This window comes from Choloepus didactylus, chromosome 4, assembly GCF_015220235.1.
Source record: "Choloepus didactylus isolate mChoDid1 chromosome 4, mChoDid1.pri, whole genome shotgun sequence".
Lineage (NCBI taxonomy): Eukaryota > Metazoa > Chordata > Mammalia > Pilosa > Megalonychidae > Choloepus > Choloepus didactylus.
In genome coordinates, this window is record NC_051310.1 from 28,901,943 (window position 1) to 28,923,503 (window position 21,561).

The 21,561-nt window shown below is 35.6% G+C and overlaps 1 protein-coding gene across 5 annotated transcripts in view; it reads left to right on the forward strand.

Annotated features, from left to right (window-relative positions):
• Window positions 1-21,561, forward strand: part of CEP128 (centrosomal protein 128) — a 632,097-nt gene that overhangs the window by 270,170 nt on the left and 340,366 nt on the right. For all 5 annotated transcript variants that reach the window (XM_037832153.1, XM_037832154.1, XM_037832157.1 and 2 more), the window contains 2 exons: window positions 1,456-1,632; window positions 5,324-5,383. In XM_037832153.1, the coding sequence (XP_037688081.1) occupies window positions 1,456-1,632; window positions 5,324-5,383 (237 nt within the window). The remainder of the gene's footprint in view (window positions 1-1,455; window positions 1,633-5,323; window positions 5,384-21,561) is intronic.

Here is a 21,561-nt window from a genome sequence, read left to right on the forward strand (position 1 = left end):
GAGAGAGGGTTTGGATAGAAACTAAATGTGAAGAGAGAAGAAACAGAGATGTACTTTGGCAAGAAGAAACAGAGATGTACTTTGGCAATCTCTATCGAATCACTGCGCAGAAGAATGAAACGCTCTTGGTATTGTGGTTGGTAAATCCCTGCTTTGTAGATGGACATTGCACGCTGCCATTAGCTTGATGCCTTTTAAGCATTGTTTCATAAAATGAGCTCCCCTTGCTCCAATTTCCTGTTCATTAAGCAACATTCTGATTATAATTTGCCTTTCCATCTGGATTGGCCTACAGGGAGAAAATGTACTGAATATGCTGACATGAGCATTCTGATCCATATGGCAGTTATGGTACCCATTGTAAACTAATGTAGGTAATTGAGTGGCATCCTAGTTTGTACATTAGTCTCTTGTGAGCTTAATATCACTCTACTGCTTAAAGATGGCTCCATTCTGAGTAACTAAAAGAAAAGAAATTACAGTTCTGAAGTTTACAAAGCTGAGTTCCAGACTCAAATGATGGACTATGGTGACGTCATTAAGATTAATGCTGTCTCCTGGCCACCAGCCTCACTGTGAAGAGATACAACTTCAAGTAGAATTGTACAAGTCAGGAGTGGTTGAGGGCAACATAAGAAAGCATATTTGAGAAACTTCAAGTAATCAGATATGAGAGCGTAGAAAAGAGGGATATGAGGCTACAGAGAGAATTAGAAGACAGACTGTGAAGAATCTTTGGCTTTTTGAGAAGAAGGTGCTTCATTCATTTTTCCAATTTAAGTTGACTTGAAAGGATATATGTGCATTTCTTTTGGTCCTTGTGATCTCTTAAAGGGTTCCCTAGAAACCACTTTTCATTACGTATATGTGTTTCCTTGGAGAGTACCACCATCTTGGTTTTATCAAAATTTCCTGACTCAAAAGCATTCACATTGTATGTCTGAATTTGAAAATTTAGACTTTTTTTTTTAGCTGTGTTTTGATGAGATTAAGATTATAACAAGTATTTTCTTTCTGGGAATTAAGAAACTAATATCATCTTATTTGGCAGTTTTCCTTTTCTAGGGTTTTAGTAATATTTATTGAAAGCTCAGTCAGTTTTGTTGTTTCAGCTTTTATTCTCTGATCTGTTAATAGCAATATATTATTGAAATGATAAAGGAGTTTTTCAACTTCTTTTTTTGCTTTTTGTCTTTGGTAACAGAATTATAATACTTATCTTTGCCCAGTTTTCCACTCACCAGTTTCCATACTGCCTTACTTCTGAACTTCCTGTAACTTAACCTCAGGTATTAAGTAGTTAAAATGTGTTTTATTTTAGTAAAGCAAAGGGACTGAGGGAGTCAGACCTACTTTCTAATCTACTTATTTAAGTTGGTTGTATAGACATTACAGGCATTCCTTGCTTCCACTGAAGAATCAATGTCTATTTTTTATTTCTTATCAATGCCTTAGGAAAAACGTATCTGCAACGAAGAAGAACAGTTAAGGAGGATGGAAGAGGCCAGATTGCAGCTCAAAGATCAACTTCTCTGTCTGGAAACTGAACAGGAATCCATTCTTGGTGTGATAGGAAAAGAAATAGATACAGCTTGTAAAACCTTCTCCAGGGATTCAATGGAGAAATTGAAAGTAATTATGAGTTCTCGTTGTGCCTTAGATTTTCAGTTAGTTTCCTGATATATGATTATAATGGGATTTTGATGCATGATTCCTTGGTAGTCACATTTTTATTCTGGAAGGTTTTATGAAACAAAACAAAAAAACCCTTCTTGCTTTTTTTTTTTTTGGAACAGGGCACTATATCTCTTTCATAGTCATGGTGAGAGAAAGTGTACTGTTATTCCATTGAATTGCCAACTTCTCATTCTGTAATGGGAAATGTGTTGCAATAGAGACAACAGTTTTGGCAAAGAAAAACATCCTTGGAGTCAAAAGACTTGGATTTTGAATTTTTCATTATTTGCTATTTTTATTTTTGTTATTATATTACTGGCTAACAATTATTGGGTACTAGCTCTATTCCAGGTACTAGTGGTAAGTAGAGTATATGCATTCTCTCGCTTGACCCCTAAAACAACCCTACCCATTAGGTACTGTGATTAAATCTATTTTAGGGAAAAGGAAATCGAGGATGGGAGGGTTAAGTAACTTGCCCCTGGTCATACATCTGGTTAAATGGTAAAACCAGGACTTCAAACTTTGGGGGTCTCACTTTAGTACCTAAACACTAATCACTGTGCTATCTGCCTCTCCTATTTAAATAAATTATATTTAACTTAGTTTTTCTGTCCTTAAATGGAATATTACTATATTCATTTATATATCAACATATGACCCTAGTGAAATGATTAAAAATAAATGTAAGTGATCATGTATATTTTTAATTCCTTTAAAGGAAGCATCGCTATCAACTCTAGGCAATATTATAATACCTATAGAGAGCATTGCATTACTTTGCTGTGCTGTAATATATCCATAAGATATAATAATTCACTCATCATTTACCCCTCTATTCACTTTATTTGATGACATGGCAGCACTCAAATTATAGTATTATGTACAAGTGCTTTTTATTTTCAGATGTCTCTTCTTTTTATTTTGTTATTCATTTGTCATTTTCCTCCTCTAGAATAATCTTCCCCTCTCATACTACTATTTTCCCATCTCTTATCCTGTTCTTTTTCCCCATTTTTTTCTCTCTCTAAAGTGGTATTGAAAAGAAAACTAGAATTCTACTTTTGTACTCACTTGTTAATGGATTTGATGTTAATCAAAATATTTCACTTGTTTGAATTTTATAGAATTAAGGGAATTTCTGCAGTGTGTATTTCTATAAATTTTTTTTTAACAGTTTATATGTTAGTTTGACAGAGCTATAAACCTAATCCCCCTAATTGGCTTTAGGGGAAAAGCTAACTCTTTTAGTGTGGCAGAGCGTGTTATAATTTTGGCGTATTTTTCCTGTATGATACTGCTGCTTGTTTTTAAGGCATCTCTTGTTTACATATATTCAAAGGATATGTGGTCTTGAAAACCCTAATTTCATCTTAAAGAATATTTATTTCATATTTAACTATTTGTGTCAGGATGGTTTGTTTTCAATCAAGTAGGAATGTAAAAATGGAACCATTTCGTTTATGCTGTAATATACGTAACCTTGTTATAGACACTTACAGGGTAAAACATAGTGTGTAGCTAGCAGCTTGCTTAAATACTTTATTTCCTTTCAAGGTGAAAATCATTCTTGCAACGTCTTCCAAAAAGCACCCTGTTCTTTAATAGATCCCCAGGGATGGAGTAATTGTGATAATGGGTCTTTATACCTCTTCCCCTATAAAAAGACTAATTCAGTCCTAGTCCAGGGTAGAAAGTAAATCTGAAAGAATGGAAGTTTTATTTTTATTATTATTATTTTTAAAGAGCCTACATTTTTTCATTATGGACCTCCCTATTTTTCCATTAATAAGTTCTGTTGTTTGGTCCCTGTTAGCTTAAAAAAAAACCCGAATGCCCTAGGAAACTTTGCTCTCACCTCAAAGGAATCATCAAGGAGTTTGCTAAAGATATAATTAGTTTTTTGCTTTGTAGTTCAGGGCACTATGGGAGAGTGGTGGAGGAATCATGTAGAATGTTTTCAAAAGAGGAATAGTTTTTTTCTCATTTCTTGGTTTTTGACATATTGATGAAAATTATAGTCACTTAACATAGAGAGTGACTGTGCTGTGGGACAGATTAGATCGATATATATGTAACGAATGAACTTGAGAAAGGTTCTGGAAATTGCTGATCTTGTTTCTCAGTATATTTTTCTTTTCCAGCCACCATATTCGTTCCTGATTCCACATTGGTGAATTCATGCAGTGTTTGAAAATCTCAAGACAGACAGACAATAAACCACCACTATTATAAAACAATTAGAAAAGTGTCTGAATTAAAGATATATAATTCTCATAGAACAATCTTTGATAATTTAAGTGCTCAACTAAATAGATTATAGCTCTGCATCATGTTTTATTCTAGTTTCTGTCTTCCTGTAACACTTGGTGTGTATGTTTATTTAACACTCAGTTCTAGAGTGTTAAGAACAAGAGGCTTTGAATCAAGACAGATCTAGGTTCAAATTGCAGCTCTCTAAATTGCCAGTGTATGAGCCTGGACAATTAAGCAATCTCTATCCTCTCTAAGAATTCACTTCTCTATTTGTAAGTTGGTTCAGTATGAAAATAAAGAGAAATAACATATAGAAGGTACATGATAGAAGGTGAAATATCTTGAACTTATTTTATATTCAACTAATATTAGCTATCATTATTATGTAGTTCGTTTTTTGGTAATATATTCAAATATATGTATGGCTTCTATCTTCATATTTTTTTATGACACATGCCTGGTACAGTGCTCTAGTCATAATGCACCTTAAAGCCCATTTGCTGATGATGACATCTTGTTATGTGGCTGGTGATAATAGTGGTATATTGATTGCATTCTGTGTACCACACACTTTACTAATACTCATTTTATTTAATCTATACCTTGGCCTTAGGAGGTAGTTTGCTCACTTTACAGATGATAAGCTGGGGCTTAGAGAAATTAAATTACACCATTCATAAGTGGTCAAAGTTTAGACACTAAACTATAAATAAATCTGTAAAGCATGTTACAAAATATCAAACATTACTTGCACTTATCTCAAATCATTTTGGACATCAATTTTGAGAAATATGTTTTAGGTCACTTAAGATTTAATTTAGAGTTATGACAGTTGCATGATAAAGAATAGAGCCATATTATGATCAATGACAGATGACTGTTTATAAACATTTAACACAATGGAGAGTTAGAAGAGGAAGAAAACACTATGAACTAGAATGGTTAGGGAAATTTTCACTGAAATAGGAAAAAGTTTTAAGTTTCTGTGTAATCACCACTAACCAGCTGCGAAATGCGTTACATGGAACAAGAATGAGGAAAGAAACAAAAATGAAGTAAACTTGCTTTAAATGAAGCTTCTTCTCATGCAGAACTCCATGGAATCAGTCTCTAAAGAGGCCTGCAATAATAGCACTTGAGAATTGATTTTTCCATGTCTCTATATTTGAGCTCAGTATTTACTATCCATAAGCAGATACATATATACATACACACATAAATAAGTGGTGGTTTGGATTTGGTTGAATACTTCATATAAATTTTCTTCTTTTTAAACCCTTAAGTTTAGGAACAAAAGCTTTATATGCTAATAGTAAAGACTTTAATTTATGTATGTTCATTTCAGTGAAAAATCTATTTCTAATAGACGATTTCCTCTCTTTTTTTGTAGTTTTTTTCATCTGTCTCTGATACACATTATGACCCACATCGCTGGTTAGCAGAAAGCAAGGTAATTAATTTTTGAATCCTCATGTTATTATAATACTTCTGACCGTCAAGGCATGCTATTTGGTTTAGCCATATATTTTTTCATATAACTGGGCTATATGAAGCTATATTTCATTTTATGGGAAGGTATCATTGCAGTTTATTTAAGAAGCTTCCATGTTCCTTATTTCAACATTTAGAAATATAACTTTCTTGCTTCATGCCTGTTTGGCATTATGATTTAAGTTTAATGAAAGATAAACAAAAATAAATAATGTCAAACTGTGCTAATTTTAGCAAAAAGTTCTTCTACACTGTTGGAAAATGATCAACTATCTTATATATCAGATCAATCACAAATTCATTAATTGAAATATGTGGAAATTTATGACCAGATAAGATGTAGATAGCTGTTTATTTCCTATCAACACTTTAAAAGTACTTGCATTTATTTTTTTTTTTTAATTTCATTTTGAAATAAATTCAAAGTTATGGGAACAGTTGCAAAAACAATACAAACCCCATACACAGAACTCCAGCATACCCTGACTCCCCTTGCCTGATACCCCGATCCACCAACTTTAACATCCTGTCACACTGCCATTTCTCTTTCCTTCCCTCCCTCCCTATCTATCATCCATCGTCTGTTGCTCTGTCTTCTGAACACATGAGAGCAAGCTGCACACATCCTTGAACAAACACTATAATTCACATATACAATTCCCATGAACAAGAACATTCTTTTATGCAATCCCATTAAGCGCAGCTAAGAAGTTCAAGAAATTCAACATTGATACAAAGCTTACATTCTGTATTTCCCTTTTTTTCTTTCTTATGTCTCAACTGTGTCCCTTTGAGCCTCCTGTCCTCCATCCTCAGATCCCATCCAGGATTATGCTTGACATTCAATTGTCATCTATTTAGACTGTCTTTTTTTTTGTTGTTGTTTTTTTCAATTGTGGGAACATATATACAGCCTAAATCTTCCATTTCCACCCCTTCCCTAGCATTCCATTAGTGGGATTAATCACATTTAGAATGTTGTAATGCTATCACCTTCCCACCATCCATTACTAGAAATTTCCCTTCACCTCAAACAGCAACCCTACACTCATTTCTTATCTCCCCATTGGCCCTTCCCCCACTTCTCGTAACCCATACTCTACTTTTCATCTCCATGGTCATATTCTCGGATAATTTCTTTGTGTTTACTGTGGGGCTTAAAATTAACCTCTTAAATCCATAACTATCTTGTTTTTCTCTGATACCAACTTAACTTCAATAGGACATGTAAACTTATGTTCCTATACTCTTCAATTCCCCCACCTTTATATAGTTCTTGTCAAAAATTACATATTTTACATTGAGTCCAAAACCACTGATTTGTCATTAGAGTTTGTGTATTTTAGATTATGTAGGAAGCAAATAGTGGAGTTACAAATAAAAAATTATTGACTTCTATTTGTATTCCATTGTGGTCAGAGAATGTGCTTTGAATATATTCTTTTTTTTTTTTTTTTTTTTTTAATTTATTGAGGCTTGTTTTATGTCCCAGCATATGGTCAATTCTGGAGAAAGATCCATGATCACTAGAGAAAAATGTGTGTCCTGGTGATTTGGGGTGTAAGGTTCTACATATGTCTGTTAAAATTCTCTCTCTCTCTCTCCTTTCTTTGTTTCTCTGTGGGTAGGGCTCCCTTTAGTATCTGAAGTAGGGCAGGTCTTTTATTGGCAAAATCTCTCAGCATTTGTTTGTCTTTGAAAAATTTAAGCTCTCCCTCAAATTTGAAGGAGAGTTTTGCTGGATAAAGTATTCTTGGTTGGAAATTTTTTCTCTCAGAATTTTAAATATATCATGCCACTGCCTTCTTGCTTCCATGGTGGCCGCTGAGTAGTCACTACTTAGTCTTATGTTGTTTCCTTTGTATGTGGTGAATTGCTTTTCTCTTGCTGCTTTCAGAACTTGTTCCTTCTCTTCAGTATTTGACAGTCTGATCAGAATATGTCTTGGAGTGGGTTTATTTGGATTTATTCTATTTGGAGTTCGCTGGACATTTATGCTTTGCATATTTATATTGTGTAGAAGGTTTGGGAAGTTTTCCCCAACAATTTCTTTGAATGCTCTTTCTAGACCTTTACCCTTCTCTTCCCCTTCTGGGACACCAATGAGTCTTAAATTTGGACATTTTATTTTATCTATCAGATCCCTGAGTTCCATTTCGATTTTTTTTGTTTTTTTCTTCATTCTTTCTTTGTTCTTTCATTTTCCATTCTGTGGTCCTCTAGGACACTGGGTCGTTGTTCAGCTTCCTCTAATCTTGTAATATGAGTATCCAGAGTCTTTTTAATTTGGCCAACAGTTTCTTTTATTTCCATAAGATCTTCTATTTTTTTATTTACTCTTGCAATTTCTTCTTGATGCTGTTCTAGGGTCTTCTTTATGTCCTTTATATCGTGTGCATGTTCTTCTTCATGTCCTTTATATCCTGTGCCATGCTCTTGTTCTTTGATTGTAGTCCTTTGATTAATTGCACCAAGTACTGTGTCTCTTTTGATCTTTTGATTTGGGTGTTTGGGTTTGGATTCTCCATATCGTCTGGTTTTATCATATGCTTTAAGATTTTCTGTTGTTTTTGGCCTCTTGGCATTTGCTTTGCTTGATAGGGTTCTAATTTTTCAGATCTACAACTTGGTGGCGTACACTTTCTCTCACTAACCTGCAGATGGCGTCTGTGAGTCACCTATTCCCCTCAAGTCAGTTCTCCTCACCTTTGTTTTTGTAGTGTGTGAGGAAATGATTCTTGTGGGGTTCAGTTGGTGAACTCAGTTTGGGTGTGTTGTTGGTGCTGTCCACCCTGAATGTGGGGCGTGTGTCTGGGTGGTTAGGGAGGCAGGGCAGCTTTAATAATCAAACCTCCCAGGTGTTACCGGAGATTCAAGGTTGTTGCAGGAGTCTAAGCCTTCATTTCAGCCACAAGTCCCCAGCATTGATGTAACATCCCTGGGTTTTCTGAGTGGGCCCCCCTTCTCAGCTATGATCTTCCAGGACCTCTGCTGAGGGAAGGCTGTGCTATGTCACAAGTGCGCACCGTCCCTCAAGGGAAGCCCTGGGCTGCCGGGCCGTGCATGGGCGCTCCCAGCCTGATGCAAAGATGGGTGAATGGGACATCTCAACCTCCCCCCCCTTGTTTCACAGCTCCACCTTCCCAGCTCTGGGACAACTAGCTGTGTATGCACCCAAGGCCACTGTCCACGGCTGATATTGTGGTGTGTGCACGGAGCCATGGGATACATTCCCCATCACACTGGGTTTCCTGGCGTGGCTCTGGGCTGTGGGTACGGCCCTGGGCAGGAGTGTCTCTAACCCGCTGGGGGCCCGGCTACAAGTGGCATGGTTTCTTTCTCCTTTTGGCTCTCCCCTCTGCCCCCCTGGCCCTGAGGGAATCAGCAGCGGTCTATCCTCCACGCCAGACACCAAGAGGTTGACACAGTCCAGTCCTGCCGTGCTTCACTGTGCGGTTCTCACCGTCGTAACTGCAGCTGCTCCTGGGGTTTTTTTTTTTTTTTAAAGTACTAGTCCATATTCAAACGCCAACCCCCGGTTTTCCCACACCGCAGTGCGGCCGTGGGACTTTCAGCCGGCTTACTCACTCGTTTCAGAATGTAGACTCCCGGTTTCACCAAGTGCACAGTCCCTGTGGTTTTAGCAGACCTTGTCCAGCTGGTGCATCGCTGAAACTGGTGTTCTGGGTCACTTTCTGGTTTTTATGTAGTATTTTTCACGGAGGTGTTTTTTTGCCCTGTCTCACCTAGCCGCCATCTTAGGTTCTCCCACTTGCATTTCTTTTAAGACTAGTTTTTCTCAGCTTTAAAATACTAAAATGGAAAATCTTGCATTCTATTTAATTTCTCTTAGAAAGCCACCTTTACTATAAACCAGACCAGTTGTAGCTTAAGTTATATTATGCAAGAAAGGATCTTTAAACTTTTCTCTGTATCCTTATTAAAAAGAGAGAAATGTGAGACAATAGAGAAGGGAAATGAGTGGTATAGTAACATATAAAGAGTGGAGAAACTGAGTACATGCCACATCTGACTCACAGTTAGTGTGCTTACCATTATGCATGTATGCATATTGTTTCTGTTGATTCAGCTAAGATTTATTGATTGTGTACTTTGGGTCAGACACGGGATAGAGAGTTAACATGCCATGGACTTTGCTGTCATGCAGCTTTAAAGTTTAATAGAGAAAATGGAGATATAAACAAATAGAAATCCTTAAAGTGTCTTATATTGAAATAGAAATATGTAAATATTGCTAAAGGAACATTGGGAAAGGAAGAATGAACTTTACTGTTTGTGCTGGGAGGATGGGAAGGTGTGATGCTGCCAGCATATCACAGAACACTTCTGGAAAAAGAAATATTTAAATGAGATCTTACCAAAAATGTGTGGATGTTCACCATTTGGCTAATTATAGAGAAATGACAAGAAGATGAGAATATTTGAGGAAACAGAAAATTCACTGAGACTGGAAACACAAGGTTTACTTTTGAAAACCAGCTATGCATTAGAAAAGCCTGTACTAATAAATTCAAAAAGTTTAAAAAGCATTCCTAAGATTTTTAAGAAATCTTATCCAATCTTGTGATCTTATGCATTCCTAACCATTTTTGATAGAACCAGATACAAATTTATATTTATGCCACCTGAACTGAAAATTTAAAATGTACATGTTTCAGTATCTCAGGGGATTTTTTTTTTTGCCCAGAAACTTCTGTTTGCATTGGTAAAGCATTTGTCTTGTTTTCTTTTTCTGGTCTCTACAATTCCAACAAGAGCAATGTACTTGGAATTTTCTTCTAGTTAAAATCTTTATCATTTCTGAACAGAAAGCTTTCACTGCTGTAGTTCAGTTAAATTATGAGAGCCAGAGATGACTCTTAATCATAGCTCTTTAATTTGGGAGCTAGTGAGCAGTTTTCCCTTATCATTTAATGGAATTGAACTCCCGATCAGACAAGTTTTAATACTGCATGAGACAACTCTTCCTCTACCGTGTGAAAGGGTTTGATAAGCAATACCACACTGACCAACTGACTAAGGAGGAATTGAATCTATTTACTAGAAAGATGGCTTAGGTTATTGATGGGCTACAATACTATAATTCCCATGAACTATGACTGGACAGCTCTATAAGTATTGGTGATAAGATCTGTAATCAGAGGACAAAACTATATGGAAAGTAGAACTGCTATTCAGCTGGTCCATGCTGACATTTTGCAATATTAGAAGGACCTCTGAGGGCATTCAGTAATTGTTTTCATAAATCTGCTAAATGAATTTCCTCTGTTAAATCCTAGAAGAACTAGAGAATTGAGTGGGAATTGTGTTACTGTTGCTTTGTTGGTAGTGGTGGCATCATGGAAACATAAAGTCCAACTAAGAGTAGCACTAGGCTCACAGATAAAATAACCTATGAAGAATAAGAATAATTCATTACAGGGAAGAGGGAGGGTTGCGATGGTCTTTAAGGAATGCTAGTAAAGGAGTTCCCATAGATTAGGGATTTGTTTTTGTTATGAATTCTGACAGCATGTGTAGAGAACAAATTTCAGGTCATTTTAACAAAAAATTTGCTAATATAAATATTTTCATTGCTATGTTACATGCTGTGGCATAAAAAAAAAAAATACATGAGATGTGGTTGTTGCTCTTGAGGAAAATGTTTTCTGTTGAAGAGCCAGACACATATGCAGATACTTTCAATACTACATGTAAGGGCTATGATAGAGGTATGCAGAAGCTGCCATGGAGGCAGAAAAGAAGGAGCAGGTAGCTGCATTTCAGGATGGAAGCTGTCAATAAAGGCCTCCTTGAGAAATTGCTACCTCAGGTAAATCTTGAAGCTAGCCAGGTAAAGAAGAAAGAACATGAATGAAGAGGAAAACAGTTCTAGGAATGGCACAAAAGAGAAGCAATCATGATAGATTTAAAGAAACCCCAAATATTTGGGAAATACTAGAATACGAAAGAGTAAGACATGGAATGGCAGGAGATGAGGTTCCAGGCAAAGACAGTGATTAGGTCCATCAAGAAGGGCCTTGTATGCCATTTTCAATAACTTGTGTTCAGCTCTACATTTAGTTGAGAACCACAGTAGAGTTTTGAACAGGGGAATGTTATGGTCATATTTATGTTTTAGAAACATCACTGACAAATCTGTGGAAGGTGGATTGGAGGTAGTAAGACTGAAAGTAGGGAGACCAGTTAAGAGGCTTTTTCCATAGTCTGGATGAGATGGGGTGGAAGTCTGATCTAAGGAAATTGTAGAGATTCAGAGGAAGGGTCAAGCAAGAGTAATATTTTGGTGATAACATACAGTTGAAGAATGATGTTATGTTAGAGGGTGATGGAGGAAATATCAGCAGTTTTCCAAGCAAACTAGAAGACTCCATTCAATGGTTGGTTTCTAAATAGGTGGTGGGCATGCAATTTAATAAAAGTATTGAAAGAGTTTCCACTGTAGGGACTGATATCCAGAAAATCTTATTTGGATAGGAAGGCACAAGGAGAAGGAGGGAGCATGGGCACAGATCAGAGTTTTGGGCCTGAATCACATGCCAAGAAATGGAAAGTAGTAAAGAAGTTCAAATAGGGAAAATAGGGACAACTTCTCAAATCTGGAGCAGGCTTCTTAGTATATAGAAGTATAGTACTAACAAATGTTGCTGTTGATTCCAGGTTTTAGGCTATTATTTTGGTAATAGCAAATAAGGTAAAGTTGATGTCAGCTGCTCTTCAGAGCAAGGCATAATATTCATGTTTACACAGCACTTTTAATTCTGAGAATTCCGTACTGTGATTCCCTTAAGATGAAAAAAGGTGAATTCATCTGCTTCTTTTACTATACAAATCTGTACTTTTCTTTCTTAGTCTTTATCCCACTGTATTGAAATTCTCCAATAACTCTTCTCATCTTGCTTTAATATGTAAGCTTTATGAATGCAGAACCTTCATCTATCCTGTTTCTTCATTGCGTTTTTAGCACTTATCACAATGCCTGGCTAAATGCTTAATAAGATTTTTTTAATTTTTGAGTAATAATGTTGGGCTTGCATTTATTTCTTGAGGCACTTCCTCAGCTTTAGGGATTATGCAGTTTGACCTCATTATTTTGTAGACGAGAAAACTGAGGCCCAGGGAAGCTTGAATTTACATAAGGCTGTAAAGCTAGTTAGTTATAGACAAGTGTTTAGAACTTAGGTCTCAAACTCTGTGCCATTTTCTTTACATTGACTGCATAATCTACCCTTGATTATAAACATTACTCTAATGAATAATGTCACTTTAGAAAAATAGATTTTTTAAAAACAGTCATTGAGAAGTTTTAGACATAGTATATTCAATTCTTGTTGAATGAGGTGAATAATCATCTAGCATTTCATCCTTCTGCTGTGGAAATGAAAATGCTATAGAAATACTCTCTTATTTTGATTCATTTATTGGGAATATGCTTTAGATTATATACTAGGAACAATTTAACTTGAGAAAAGTATTACATATTTTTTAAATATACTGTTTTGGAGTTGTATTTGTTCGTGATGATACTAAAAGCTAAGTAGAAATATGGAGAAAAGGTTACTGAAAATATTCTTTTAGATATTATATATTTTAGGTTTGAATTCAAATTTTAGAGTATGATTTAATTCTTGTTTTGGTGGCCTGGCACAATCTAGAGAAAATGCTATCTTCTTTCATTATCTTTGGTTATTATATAAATATTTTCCCTCAAAATTGTTCTTAGCTGGTGAAAGAAGCATAGTTAAAGCAGCAAAATTATGGGTTCTAATATTATTGCTAACTATCAGCCATAATCTTATTTTATTTTGTTTACGTATCTTTTTATTCAGATTTTCTTTCTTTCAAGCAATACTTGTTTATATTGTTAAATAATGAGCCTATTATGTAATCTGTAAAATGCTCTTCTGTGTGGTTAATGGAATGGTGTTTGCGCTGTGATTAATAGCTTTGTCAGCTAATTATTGTTTGGAATTTTTAAAGTTATTCCTATACTGTGTTCCAGCTGCTTCTCCAGGATACATAATGAAGATGCTGAATGTTTATCTGACAAGCACTGATTCTTATAATACATGATTGGTTGATTAAATTTCCATATGTTAATATTTTATTTTGTAAGATTAATAATATATTCTACATACATATTCAATTCATAGCAAACATCTAAATAAAACCTATTTTAATTTTGTTTCATAATGGAATAAAGGCTTCAGAGGAATAGACTAAATCCATTGGTCATATCAAACCTGATTTATGCTTTAAGGGATTTTATTTTTGGTTTTTTCTTTTTGTTTTGCTTTGTTTTTAACAGAACCATTCAAATTATTGTTAGGACCTAATAAATTTATTTTTTCATTACTACCTCTTAGGAATGGTAGTGACCATAGGTAGTGAACAAAGGTTAAAGATTAGGATGTAGAAGGTAGGAAAGCATTGAAAGGGAAAAGTGAAGTTATTTTCTAAATTTGCATTTAAATCACTGAGCAAGAACAGATTAAACTAGATGATTAAAAACTGATGATTCTCAGAGGAATCCATTATATTTGACCCAAATGGGTTTTAAAACATCAACTTTGTAGGAGACATTAAAAAAAAATTAGCAATTTGTAATTACAGTATGAACTTTATTTTTTCCTTTTGAGATATCAAAAGAATTGGTAACACCTGGGTTTCATTTTCATGTGATAGCAAATATCTAGAGCTGAGAAGAGCCTTGGACTTGACCACATTAGAAGGAGCATCTGCTCTACAGTTGACAGAATCCCCAACACTCCCTCCTGATTCCTAACTTGGAAGAGACATGTCATTTGCACTGTATCACTATACTTGTACTTTTATCTTTCTTAGAGTAGATTTAAGAGCACTGGATATATTTCTTATATCCATGTTATGTGTCAAAATGGTAAAAACATAAGTAGGTTGAATGATTAGCACATTTCAAGAAAAACAAAAGACAACATATTTTCTAACCCTCTTCTTTTATTGATGATATCCATCTGGCTCATGTAGCTATTTACATTTTTCATCTCTGATGTAAGCGAACCAAATTAAATCCTGTCATATCACCTAATAGTGACTTCTAAGAACCTTAGAACAGGTTTTCTTCCTATTAATAAGAGGTTTAATAACCTTTTTCTACGACCTTTTGTATAGGCTTGAGCCAACTGTGAATCTCATCCCTTTTATCAGTCCCTGTTGACTTTTTACTGTTTTATTTAAAGAGCATTCCTTCAGAACTTTTACATTTAAGTTGTGCTCATATTCTACTTATCAAAGGTATTTTTCTTCTGTGTTTAAAATGTGTTAATTGTCTCCATAAAATTAATAAATCAATTTAATATTCTAATATCTAATCATTTCTGAGAACAGTAAATAATACCTTATCTTGAAACAGTCCTTGGGGACCACTAATCTAGGGCAGATTTCCTTTGGCAGACAATGATTAAATTAAGATGAAACTGCACTCCTGTCTCCAGCTACCTCAATTTTGAAACATGAGTCTGAGGATTATACATTTGTCTCTTGCCTCATTTACCCAAATTGTGAAATACAGTAGTTTATATCTAGATCTGAGAAGCTATTTGGTTAAGTAATCTATATGTACAAAATTGTAGATTTTCAAAATGTTGTCTGAGAGCTGTTGTTTAGGTCCATGCCATTTAGGCCTGGCATATAGACATCCTTCCAGCACTTCACTGTGGTTGTATTTTTATGGTGAAAATCTTACAAACTGATAATGTTCAGGTTTTCATTAAGCTTGATTAGTATAACAATACAATACATAAAACATTATGGATTTTTAAATTTTCAAAGTATCACTTTCTTACATTTGTTTTATTACTTAAGCACAAGATGCTGCCTCTTTATAAGCACTTACCTACATCTCATCTTTGACTTTATTGTATGTGTAGAATCCTTACTATGTTCTGAACACTGGTGTTAGGTTGCAGTATATGTGTGTGTGCATGTGTGCATACACATATCCAGTCCTTAGGAGCTTTCAATTCAAGAGTTTTATAAAACTCTGTTTTCATTATAGAAAACCTTGAGGCTTTAATATACTAAACTCTTTAATATGGTCTGTTGATTCAGATTGTGGTTTTAATATAGAAGCAGGTAGCAACAGTGTGGTCTTTCTCTTATTTTGCAGACTTAACGTCAATGAATTAAAGACTTAAGGAATAATACTTCAGAATAAATTTTGAGCTGAACTATATCTAAAATCACTACTGAGATTGTTTAGACTAAATTTTATTTCACAATGCATTGAATATGCTCTCATTTTAAATATTCTAAAAATATGGATGTATAGAGAATAGTTTATTCAGCTTATTTTTAAAAATTTTATTCTAGTTATATATATATAATTCAGTAGCATTAATTACATTTACAATATTGTGCTACCATCAACACCATCCATTCATTCCCAAAACTTTTCTATCACCCCAAAGAGGAACTCATACCGTTTGAGCATCAACTCCCCATTCCCTATTGTAACCCCAGCCTCTGATAACCTATATTCTGGTTTCTGATGCTATGAATTTTCTTATTCTAATTATTTAATATCAGTAGACTCATACATTATTTGTCCTTTGGTGTCTGACTTGTTTTACTGAAAATGATGTTTTCAGGGTTCATCCATGTTGTCGTATGTATCAGAACTTCACTCCTTTTTTTTCTGAGTGGCTAAAAAGAAGCGTTTATTATTTCATATTTCCTATGGGTCAGAAATTCAGGAGCAGTTTAACTGGGCAGTTCTGGCTCAGGGTCTCTGGATGAGGTTGATGTCAAGATGTCAGCCAGGCTTGTTTGGGGCTTCAGGATCTGCTTCCAAGATGGCTCACTCACACATAGGGTGTTAGCACTAGCAGTTGGCAGGAAGACTTAGTTCCTTGTCATGTGGATTTCAGCATAAGGTTGCTCAAGTGTCCTTGTGACATGGTTACTGGCTTCCCCCAGAGCAAGTGATCCAAAAGAAAGCAAAGAAGGAGCCACAATTTGTTTTTTGAAGTGTCCTGTAAATTTATTTGCCACTTAGAATCTAAGTTGTACTACACCATGGTTACCAGCATTAAAATAATTTTCTTAATAATTGTGCTTTGTAATATGCAACAAGAGTCCAATGAAGTACCATTGGAACAATACCCAACCTTAAACAAGTCCTTTTTTTTTTCTTTTCTTTTCTTTTTTTTATTGAGATGGTTCACAAACCATACAATTATCCGAAGAGCCCAAGTGTGCAATCAGTTGCCCACAGTACCATCATACAGCTGTGCATCCATCACCATAATTTTTTTTTCAATTTTTAGAACATTTTCATTACTCCAGAAAAGAAAGACAAAAAAAGGAAACTCAGATCCCCCCATACCCCTAAACACCCCTCTCCATTACTGATTCATAGTATTGGTATAGTATATTTATTACTATTGATAAAAGAATGTTAAAATACTACCAACTGTAGTACATAGTTTGCAATAGGTATATATTTTTTCCTATATTGCCCCTGTGTTATTAACTTCTAGTTACAGTGTCATACATTTGCTCTAGTTGATGAGAGAGATTTCTAATGTTTATACAGTTAATCAGGGACATTGTCCACAAGATTCACTGTTTTATACATTCCCATGGTTTAACCTCCAGCTGTCCTTCTGGTGACATATGTGACTCTGAGCTTCCCTTTTCTGCCACATTCACAGACCATTCAGCACTGTTAATCATTCATGTCTATGAGTTTACATATTATAACTAGTTCATGTCAATGAGACTCGGCAATATTTATCCTTATGTGTCTGCTTATTTCACTCAATATGGTGCCCTGAATGTTTCTACATCAACCCATTTTTTTTAGGATGGTGTTGTTCACACATGATACATTCTATCTGAAAACAATTGATGGTTCCTTGTATAGTCATGTATTTATGTATTCGCCACCATCACCACTGTCTCTATAAGGACATTTGCATTTTTTCCAAAAAGAAGGAGGAAAAGTCAAAGAAGGTAGAGAGACAAAAGGAAAAAAAAAAGATAGAAAAAGAGAAAAAAAAAAATGACCAGAAGGAAGCAACAAGAGGAAAGAGTATTAAACCAAAGTAGAATAAAGAGTCAGACAACATCACCAGTGCCAAGAGTCCCATATCCCTCCCCTATTTCCCCCTCCCCCCATATGCATTTTGCTTTGGTTTATTGCTTTTGTTACATTAAAGGAAGCATAATACAATGTTTCTGTTAATTATAGTCTCTAGTTTGCATTGATTGTATTTTTCCCCCATTCCCACCCTTATTTTTAACACCTTGCAATGTTGACATTCATTTGTTCTACCTCATGTAAAAACATATTTGTACCTTTTATCACAGTCGTTGAGCACCGTAGGTTTCACTGAGTTGTACAGTCCCAGTCTTTATCTTTCCTCTTTCCTTCTGGTGTCCCACATGCTCCTAACCTTCCTCTTTCAACCATACTCACAGTCATCTTTGTTCAGTGTACTTACATTGCTGTGCTACTGTCTTCCAAACTTGTGTTCCAAACCTCTCACTCCTGTCTTTTCCTTTCTGTCTGTAGTGCTCCCTTTAGTGTTTCCTGTAGAGCAGGTATCTTGCTCACAAATTCTGTCATTGTTTGTCAGAGAATATTTTAAGGTTTCCCTCATATTTGAAGGACAGTTTTGCTGGATATAGGATTCTTGGTTGCTGGTTTTTCTCTTTCAGTTTATTAAATATATCACCCCACTTCCTTCTTGCCTCCATGGTTTCTGTTGAGAAATCTGCACATAGTCTTATCAAGCTTCCTTTGTATGTGATGGATCACTTTTCTCTTGCTGCTTTCAGGATTCTCTCTTTATCTTTGACATTTGGTAATCTGATTATTAAGTGTCTTGGCATAGGCCTATTCAGATCTATCCTGTTTGGGGTACGCTGCACTTCCTGGATCTGTAATTTTATGTCTTTCATAAGAGATGGGTAATTTTCATTGATTATTTCTTCTATTATTGCTTCTGCTCCTTTCCCTTCTCTTCTTCTTCTGGGACACACATGACATATACATCCCTGCATTTTGTGTTGTCATTCAGTTCCCAGAGATGTTGCTCGTATTTTTCCATTCTTTTCTCTATCTGTTCTTTTGTGTGTAGGGTTTTAGGTGTCTTGTTCTCCAGTTCCTGAGTGTTTTCTTCTGCCTCTTGAGATCTGCTGTTTTATGTCTCCATTGTCTCTTTCATCTCTTGTGTTGTGCCTTTCATTTCCATAGATTCTGCCAGTTGTTTTTTTCGAACTTTCGATTTCTTCCTTATGTACGCCCAGTGTTTTCATTATATGCTTCATCTGTTTTGCCATATCTTCCCTAAACTTTTTGAATTGATTTAGCATTAGTTGTTTCAATTCCTGTATTTCAGTTGAAGTGCAAGTTTGTTCCTTTGACCGGGCCATAACTTCATTTTTCTTAGTGTAGGTTGTAGTTTTCTGTTGTCAAGGCATCTGATTTCCTTGGTTACCCCAATCAGGTTTTCCCAGACCAGAATGGGCTCAGGTTTCAGAAGGAGGCAATAATATCAGGTCTCCCTGAGGGTGTGTCTTAGAAGATTGATACACCTTTTGAGGCCATAAGCCACTGTGCTTTTCTGCCCAGCAGGTGGGACCTGTCATCCTGTCACTCCTGACTGGTGTAAGGAGTTGTGACCCATGATGTTTTCCCCTAGGCTCTGGGGTCTGGTTTTGAACGGGAGGCGGGTAGTAGAGATTGGTATCACCTCTTTCCTCTTAGGGAAAATACACCCCCTTGGGAGATATCATTTGCATTTGAATAGTCTCTTTGCCTGTGTTATCTCCACCCTTGTCTGGGTCAGAGCACTGGGAACTGAAAATGGCTGAGGCTTTTGCCACTGAGCCATAAAAGGGACAGAAAGGCCCTCTCAAGGCCTGTCCGAGGCCACCCTCGTTTCACCCATTGGCCAGAGATAGCACCTGATCCTCTGGGCTCTCCCTCCTTGCCAGAGAGGTCCTCTGGCTCTCCAAGGTCAGTCCTTACCAAAAGCCTCTTTCTGCTTGTTAGGGAGTCATAGCTTGTATTGAGCACTCAACATTTGTTAATTAAAACATCAGTTTGAGCTGGACTGAGGTAATTTGCTTGTTCAGAGAGTGCTGCTCTCTAGCACAGTGAGGCTTTGCAATTTGGGCTGCCGTGGGGAAGGGGCTCTTGGCTTGGGTCCACAGTTTTTACTTACAGATTTTGTGCTGTGATCTTGAGCATTCCTCCCAATCCAGGTTGGTGTGTGATGTGTGACAGTTATGTTTGTCCCCCATCTGTTATTCCAGATTATTTACTAGCTGTTCCTGGTTGTTTATTAGTTGTTTCAGGGGGACTACCTAGCTTCCACTCCTCTTTATGCTGCCATCTTCTTCTGACTCCTTCATTCTTTTTTAAAGTTGAATAATATTCCATTGTATTTACATACTAGATTTTGTTTATCTCTTCATCTGTTGATGAACACATGGGTTGCTTCTGTCTTTTAGCATTTGCGAATAATGCTGTTATAAACATTTGTGTGCATGTTATCTGTTCAAGTCCTTCCTTTCAGATGTAAGGTTGTTGGAGCATTTGGTAATTTTATACTCTGCTTTCTTATGAACTGCCAAACTGATATCCACAGTCGATGTACCATTTTACTTTCCCATCAACAACGTATGAGGGTTCCTCTTTTTTCTCAATAGTGAGTTTGAGGGAGTGAAATAGTGTCTCATTGTTTTGATTTGCATTTCTCTAATGGCCAATGATATGGGACATCTTTTCACATGTGTTTTGGTTATTTTTATATCTTTTGGATAAATTTCTATTCAGTTCTTCTGCCCATTTTAAAATTGGGTTGTTTGTCTTTTTGTTGTTATCTATTGTAGATATTAAGCTTGTATCAGATATGTGGTTTCCAAATATTTTCTCCCATCATGTAGGTTGTCTTTTTACTTTCATAATGAAGTCCTTTGTTGCATAAACATTTTAAATTTTGATGAAGTCCTATTTATTTTTTCTTTTGTTGCTCATGCTTTAGTCTAAAGTCTAAGAAACCATTGCCTAACACAAGGTCCTGAAGATGCTTCCCTATGATTTCTTCTAGGAGCTTTATAGTTTTGTTCCTTATATCTAGGTCTTTAATCCACTATGAGTTAATTATTTTCATGAGTTGAGTTAGGGTCCACCGTCATTCTTTTGCATATGGATATCCAGTTTTCCCAGCACCATTTCACGTATTTGTGAATTTTCAAATTCTCCCTTTGTTATTGATTTCTGGCTTCAGTCCATTGTGGCCAGAGAAGATACATTGTAGTATTTCAATATTGTTAAGCTTTTGGGTCTTGTTTTGTGATATAACATATGATGTATCCTGGAGAACAATCCACATGCGAGAGATGAGCGTGTATTCTGCTACCGCTGGGTGAAGTGTTCTGTAGCGGTCTCTTAGGTTTAGTTGGTTTATAGTGTCATTTATGTGTTTTTTTTCCTTATTGCTCTTCTGTCCAAATGTTCTGTTATTGAAAGTGATGTACTGAAGTCTCCTACTGTTAATTTAGAACTATTTATCCCTTTAAATCTGTCAGTATTGGCTTCATGTATTTTAGGTTCTGCCATTAGGTGCATATATATTTGTAATTGTTATGTCTTGTTTAAATGACCTCTTTATGAGTATATAGTGATCTTTGTTACTCTTAACAATTTTTCACTTAAAGTATATTTTATCTGATATTAATATAGTCACCCCATCTCACTTTTGGTTACTGCTTGCTTGGTATATTTTTCCCATCCTTTGACTTCCAACCTACTTGTGTCTTTAAATTTAAAGTGATTCTCTTATAAACAGAACATAGTTGAAACATGCTTTCTTATCCATTCTGCCCATCTCTGCCTATTTACTAGAAGGTTTAATTCATTTACATTTATAGTAACTACTGATAATGCAAGACTTCCTTTTGTCATTTTGCTCTTTAGTGTTTGTGAGTTTTATACCTTTTTTGTCCCTGAATTATTCTGTTATTGCTTACTTTCATATTTATTTGATTTTTTTACAGTGTACCATTTTTAGTCCCTTTTCACTTCTTGCTGTATATATTTTCCTTGTATTTTCTTTGTGGTTT